The 7,191-nt window shown below is 51.6% G+C and overlaps 1 protein-coding gene across 3 annotated transcripts in view; it reads right to left on the reverse strand.

The window, feature by feature from the left end:
* SLC2A9 (solute carrier family 2 member 9) overlaps positions 1-7,191 on the reverse strand; it is a 246,081-nt gene that overhangs the window by 80,265 nt on the left and 158,625 nt on the right. For all 3 annotated transcript variants that reach the window (XM_077750505.1, XM_077750504.1, XM_077750503.1), the window contains one exon: positions 4,281-4,468. In XM_077750505.1, the coding sequence (XP_077606631.1) occupies positions 4,281-4,468 (188 nt within the window). The remainder of the gene's footprint in view (positions 1-4,280; positions 4,469-7,191) is intronic.

Consider the following 7,191-nt stretch of genomic DNA (forward strand, 5'->3'; position numbering starts at 1 on the left):
GCTCAGTTGGTTAAGCCTCTGACTTCGGCTCAGGTCATGATCTCACAGTTCAGGAGTTTGAGCCCCGCGTCGGGCTCTGTGCTGACAGCTCAGAGCCTGGAGCCTGCTTCAGATTCTCTGTCTCCCTCTCTCTCTGCCCCTCCCTCGTTTGCGTGCGCTCTCTCTCTCTCTCTCTCCCTCTCCCTCTCTCTCTCTCAAAATAAATAAACATTAACAAAACACTGTAAAGTGATGAAGTAAAGCTTCTTTCCTAGAGCTGGCGTACAACAATTAGGCGATCTTTCGCCTTTTTCTTTCCACAAGATCTATCTTTCCAGAAGATTTCCACGTGTCTGTTGAGACACCACTGTTCTTTGGTAAAGGAAAATGTCCCTGTCGTGCGCACGCCTTGGGGAGGGTGTAGCTCGGGGTCTGCTTCTCAGCCTGGAGAGGAGGGTGCAGCCCTCCCGGCCTGCTGTGGACGCCCCAGAGCCCTCCGCCGTAACTCCTGACACTGCGTGTTAGAGACATAGCAGAACACCGTAATCATTTTCAACTCTCTCAATACCTTGTGCAGGTTTTAGGGGCAAGAGGTGCAGGGGGAGAGCCTGGACTGGAGCCAGGACAGCGGGCTCTGGTGCGGAGATGGCCGCTAGCAGAAGAGGTAAGACTGGTCCCATCGGCTGCCTGTCTGCCTACGGATGACCTGGGGACAGAGCCCAGTGACCCATATGGGGATGGGTGCTTTAAGGGGGCCTTGGGGGCTCTCCCTGCTCCAGCATTAAGCAGCCAGACCTTGTGGCCTAATGGCTGGGGCTCAAATCCCCTTTCTACCACTTGTAGCTGTGTGACTTAGGGAAAGTCTCTCAATGTTTCTGTGCCTAACAGTGTTGCCTAGCTCACAGGACTGGCTCATGCTAAGTGCTAAGTGAATGCGTGCTTTATTATTAATACAGCTGAGCAGACAGAGGCTGGGGGAGGGGAAGCGACTGGCCTAGATTTCCCACTGCAGGTTTGCGGCCACGGTGAGATGGAAAGCCAGGCCTCTGGATGTTGGCCCAGCGCGTGTTGCTCTGTGTCAAATGCAGCATGCCAGGCTACAAGTATTACCTCTGACTTAAAGATTAAAAATAATCCTAAAACAGCAATACACAGAAGAAGATTATCTCAACATAACAAAGGCCATACAGGACAAGCCCAGAGCTGACATCACACTCCGCTGACATGATACTGTGATATCCTCTTACTCATCAAACTGAGAGCCTTCCCGCTAAGATCAAGAATAAGACACGGTTGCCTGCTCTCGCCGCTTCTGGTCCACACAGTGCTGGAGGTCCTGGCCAGTGCCGTTAGGCAGGAAAAAGAAAGAAAGGCACCCAAATCAGAAAGGAAGAAGTAAAATTATCAGTTTGCCAATGACATGATCTTATATGTAGAAAAGCCCAAAGATAACGTGTGTGTGTTTTTATATATGGAAATCTTTACTCGAAATGGATTAAAGATGTAAACATAAGAACTGTAAAAGTCCTAGAAGAAAACATAGTGGAAAAACTTCATAGCTTTGGTCTTGGTGATAATTTTTTTTGGATACGACACCAAAAGCAAAAATTAACAAGTATGACTACATCAGACTACAAAGCTTCTGCACAGAAAAAAAAAAAAAATCAACAGAGTGGAAAGGCCATCTACGGCATGGAAGAAAATATTGGCAAACCATATATCTGATAAGGGGTTAATCTCCAAAATATATAAGAAACTCCTACACCTCAATAGTGAAACCAAACCAAACCGACCTGCCACCAAACCTCCAAATAGCCTCCTTTAAAAATGGGCAAAGGACTTGAACAGATATTTCTCCAAAGACGACGTCCAGATGGCCAAGACACATGAAAAGTTGCTCCACATCACTCATCACCAGAGAAATGCAAATCAAAACCACAATAAGGTATCACCCCACACCTGTTAGGATGGCCAGTATTTAAAAGAAAAAAAAAGTGTCAGTGAGGATGTGGAAAAATTGGAGCCCTTGCACACTGTCGGTGGCAGTGGAAATCTGTGAAGCCACTATGGAAAACAAGTATGGAACAGCCTCAAAAACTTAGAAACCAATCCGCCACATGAGCCAGCATCCCACTTCTGGGTTTCAGTCCAGACTGAAACCTGCATCTTGAAGAGATGTCTGCACTCTGTGTTCAATGCAGCAGTATTCACAGCAGCCCAGGTGGGAAATATCCTAAATGTCTGTTGATGGATGAAGAGGTCAAGGAAAGGCGGTACGTGTAGGCACCACGGCCTCAAAACAAGAAGGAAATCCCACAACTGGTAACAACCAGGATGAACCTGGTGGGCGTTACATCGAGGGAAGTGGGCTGGTCACAGAAGGGCAGGTACTGCTTATATGAAGGATCTAGAACAAACAAACTCATAGCAGTAGAGAGTGGATGGCGCGCTGTATACCAGGGGCTGGGGGAGCTGCCGATCAACGGGCACAGAGTTTCCGTTAAGCAAGATGAACGAGCTTTGGAGACATGCCGTAGGGCGCCGTGCTCACAGCTAACGAGACGCCACTGCACACTCAGACGTTTGTTAAGGAGGCAGATGTCGTGTTAAATGTGCTCACGACGATAGAGAGATGACGGGCAGTCAGTACGAGGAGGGTAGGACACCCCGAGCCGAGAGCTCACGACCGCCGGCCCCCCCGGGAGCAGACGAGATGGTTTCTCCCCATCCTGTGCCGATGCGGCGGGGTTCACAGGTACACCCTAGTGGGGTTTCCGTAGGAAGTTATATTGGGAATGCAAATCAGAAAATCATGTCCCAGGAGAGGAGAGGATTCTGTTCAGAAATGTCACGATTCTCAATCCAAAAGCTCACTGAATACAGATTTCCATATGTGGCTTTTACTACCCCAAATGTTAGCTTGAAGAAACAGGCGGGCTCCCTCTACCTTCTCACACCAGGGAGGGCGGCTCTGAGCCTGCAGGTGTGAAGGGGGGAGACAGCAGGACACATCCGAGGCCGTGATGTTGGCCCGGGCACCCCCTCCTCCTGCTGGCTTTAAACAGACCAGGGAAGAAGGTAAAAATAAGTAAGTTGCATGTTGATTTCATCCTATCCCAATGTTTCCAAAAAGAGAATCAAGAGTAGTTGAAATGCGGCAAAACACTGGTTGTAACTTTCCATACTGTCACCTTGCCCTCTCCAGACAGGGACGCCTCCCTCCCCTGTCATGTCACCTCCCGCTACACACCCCAAACACCACCCCCCACCGACTTTTAGGGGAGGCCGGGCTTGTAGATGCAGAGGAGCTATTTTATCTGGGGCTCTTTGGTAGGTCCCCCTTTTCCTCCTTCTGGGCCCAGCCACACTTCTCCTGAGCTACGTGAGTCCCTGACAGCTGGCTTGCACACCTTTGTAAATGGGGAACTCACCACTCATCGATGCAACCCACTGCTTTTCAGAAGCAGCAATGATAATGATCCCGAGCCTGCCTCCCTGGTCCCAGGATTCTGGGATTCTACCTTCAGGAGCCGCCAGGAGAAAAGGGGCAGCTGCATCTGTCTATGGGTTTGGGGAACATCACGGAAAGATTCCCTCCTCCTCTGCCCTCCCTGCCCACGTCAGCTCGGGTCCCGGGAAAGTCTTCCTTTCAAGCCTGAGGTCTCCTCAGACCAGAGCCGCACGTTGAAGCCAGCCCAGCCAAGAGTACTTTTATTTAAACCATCTCTCACTTACAGCTTCCTCATCCCATGCTATTAAGAAATAGGAGTTCCAGGGGTGCCTGGGTGGCTTAGTCGGTTAAGTGTCTGACTTTCGCTTAGGTCATGATCTCACGGTTCGTGGGTTCGAGCCCCGCGTCGGGCTCTGTGCTGACTGCCAGCTCAGAACCTGGAGCCTGTTTCAGTCTGTGACTCCCTCTCTCTCTGACCCTCCCCTGCTCACGCTGTCTCTCTCTCTCTCTCTCCTAGAAATAAATAAAAAACATTAAAAAAAAAATAGGAGTTCCAGGGGTCACTAATTAGAACAACAGTGTTTATTAAGGGGCGACTGTGTTGCTGCTGCTTTGAACACCTTGCGTGGATTATTTCTTTCAGTATTAACATCATAACATCGTCCCATTTTACAGATGAGGAAACTGAGGATTGTGTGGTTGCCCAATGGCTCGGAACCAGGGCAGGTGGCAGAGCGGGGGTGGGATGCAGGCAGCCCACCGTCACCCTCCCCTCCCCGGGGCCCCAGCCCTGACCCACCCCACGGTCACCCCTCGCCCCCAGCGCTGCCCTCGGTGCAGGGATGCTCACCGCGTTGAGGCCGCACAGCTGGTAGCAGGCCATGGTGACGACCACGGTGATGAGCTGCCAGCGGACGAAGGGGTTCCGGAGCAGCTCCAGCACCGACACCAGGTGCACGTTCCTCTGCGCGCGGCTCTCCGCCAGGACCTCCTCCACCTCGCGGGAGACGTCCTCTTTGCCCAGGAAGGTTCGGAAGGCTGCACACAGGGACAATCACAGACTCTCAGGGTTAGGATGTTTGCCGGGGACGGTCCCACCGCCCAGACACACACCTGGTCAGCGACAGCACTGGCAGGGACCTTGGAAACCACGGAGTCCCAAGCCTGTTTGAAAACAGGAGAACAGGGGCCCTGGGGTGGCTCTTGGTTAAGCGCCCGACTTCAGCTCAGGTCATGATCTCACGGATTGTGAGTTCAAGCCTCACATCGGGCTCTGTGCTGACAGCTCGGAGCCTGCAATCTGCTTCCGATTCTGCGTCTCCCTCTCTTTCTGCCCCTCCCCTGCTTGTGCACTGTCCCACTCTCTCTCAAAAATAAAAATAAAGTTAAAAAAAACTTAAAAGAAAAAAAAAAGGAAACAGAGGCCCAGAGATGTGCAGTGACTTGTCCAAGCTCACCTGGTGACTTGGAGAAGAGCCAGGAGGGAACACTGGTGTCCCGCCCACCCCCACCCCCGGTCCCCTGCTCAGCAAAGCAGAGCACGCCCTGGGTTCAAGTCCCCTCACCGCCACACTGCATCTGTCCATGGGTGGTAAGCATTCCCGCCTCACACCGATGCTGCAGTGACTGGATGACGTACATACACTAAACCCCGGCTCAGAGCTTCACACACAGGACGTATGCCTTTGAAAACTATTTAGTGAGCACCCCCTGTTTGCCTGGACCTGCGTGCTCTCCTCGTTGGAGGCACTCAGATGGTCAGACCGCCTGCTGCTTGGCCGGGATGCTGGGAGTAGAGTCCGTCGTCAGAAGGAGAGCTGAACTCAACGACCTCCAAGACTCTTGCCACACGGCCCTCTGACACACAGGAAGCTTGCGTGGAAATACTCTCACGGGGCTAATCTTCTCAGCATTCAGACTCACCCACGTGACATGCCTTTTCCAGGCTGAACACTGCAAATTCCCAGCCTCAGCCAACCTGCCGTTTTTTACTAAGCCTTTAATCGTGCAAACCTCCACAAACATATGTATAAAGGTGGGCCGATGGATTGGAGCCCTGAGATCACAATAATCAGATAATAGGAGACACTTTCAGAACACGGGTTTAAATGTTCAGTGCTCTGACATTTAACCGCCTCCAGAGAAAGGGGGCCGTGCTGGTGGCTCCCGTGGACAGTCCATTCCAGACACCGTGGGCGTCATCCTTAAAAACAATGCTCTGCTCCACGGGGCATGTGAAAACTGCCCTTTTTAAGTAGCAAAACGAAACTTCAAAAAGACAAAACAAAACAAAACAAACCAACCCAAATAAAAGCTGTTAAACTTGCTCCGGATTCTACAAAAACAAGTCCATGAGACTCTGGGTGTTATTTCCAATAGCACACTGAAAATTGCTTCAGAATGTTTCTTTTATAAGCTATGATTTAATGCTTTTCTTAGTTTTTATTAAGGATAAATGGGAAAAGTAGCTGAGTGGGTAACATTTCCATATCATTCACTTAACTATAGTGTTGCTAATACCTCCTCAAAGTTCAAAACGCAACATTCATATGATAAAGGAATCCTAAAGTTTGAGGACAGGAAAAGATTTCTCTCTCCCTGACATACATGCTTTCCATGTAAAATAAAGAGAAATCTATAGCCTATCCCCCTCCCCCTTTTCACCTTGGCTGCCAGGAAGCTCTCAGCTAAATTCAATGCTCAGCTCTTTAAAAAAATTTTTTTAAATATTTTATTTATTTTTGAAAGAGACAGAGCATTCATGGGGGAGGAGCAGAAAGAGTGAGAGAGAGAGAGAGGGAGACACAGAATCTGAAGCAGGCTCCAGGCTCTGAGCTAGCTGTCAACACAGAGCCCGATGCAGGGCTCAAACCCATGGACTGTGGGATCATGACCTGAGCAAAAGTTGGACACTTAACCGACTGAGCCACCCAGGCGCCCCCAGAACCACTGTTTTCAAACAGGCTTCTGGTTCCTCCCAGGAGGGTGTCGCACCAGAGCAGGCCCTTCCCACTGTGGGACCTGGCTCCCGCAGGCTTCTCTACCTGCCAGATACCCTCCTCCCCGCCTACTTGACGATGCTCTTTTCTGTTCGCGACCGCGCCTAATAAGGGCGCCGTGGGATTCCGTCCTGGGGCCCTTCCTATCCCATAGGTATCCTCTCCGGCAGGGGGCTCTCAAATGCCCTTCTGAAAACAGCAAGCAGTAGGATCAGGAAAGCGGAGCCGGAGTCCTGAGGGGCGCCAGAGAGGGGGTGTTTCTGGCGGTCAGCAGAGAGAGGCCTCTGGGCAGGGAGCCAAAAGACAGAAAGTTGTCTCACACATCCCGACACTCAGGACAAACAAAAGACTTTGGGACTTTTGCTTCCTTTCTCTCTCTAGAATGTTCTTTTGGCCTCTCTGCATTTGGCTAGCCTTGTTCTTTGAGCCTCAGCTCAATACCATCTCCTCTGGGAAGCTCTCCCTGATTCTCCCCTGGAGGGAAGTGAGGGAGGGACGGGCCGGGGAAAGCCTAGAGATGAGAGCACGGGATGGAGGCCTGGTCACCCATCCCCACTGATGCCACCTTCCCGATCTCGAGTCGTGTGCCCGTCTCAGGCCCCGGGTCCTGTCTCAGTTCAGGCTCAGCACCTCCCCGCGGGCTCCTCGTGCTGGTGTCCGTCCTCCAAGACCACCGCTCTCCCGCACGCAAGCCCTCGCTGTCCCACCCCGGCCAGCAGGACCCGCGCTCACTCTGCCCGCAGAGCCCCTGCCCCCTCCCCC

This window comes from Crocuta crocuta, unplaced genomic scaffold (genome assembly GCF_008692635.1).
Source record: "Crocuta crocuta isolate KB4526 unplaced genomic scaffold, BGI_CrCroc_1.0 scaffold179, whole genome shotgun sequence".
NCBI classification, from domain to species: Eukaryota; Metazoa; Chordata; class Mammalia; order Carnivora; family Hyaenidae; genus Crocuta; species Crocuta crocuta.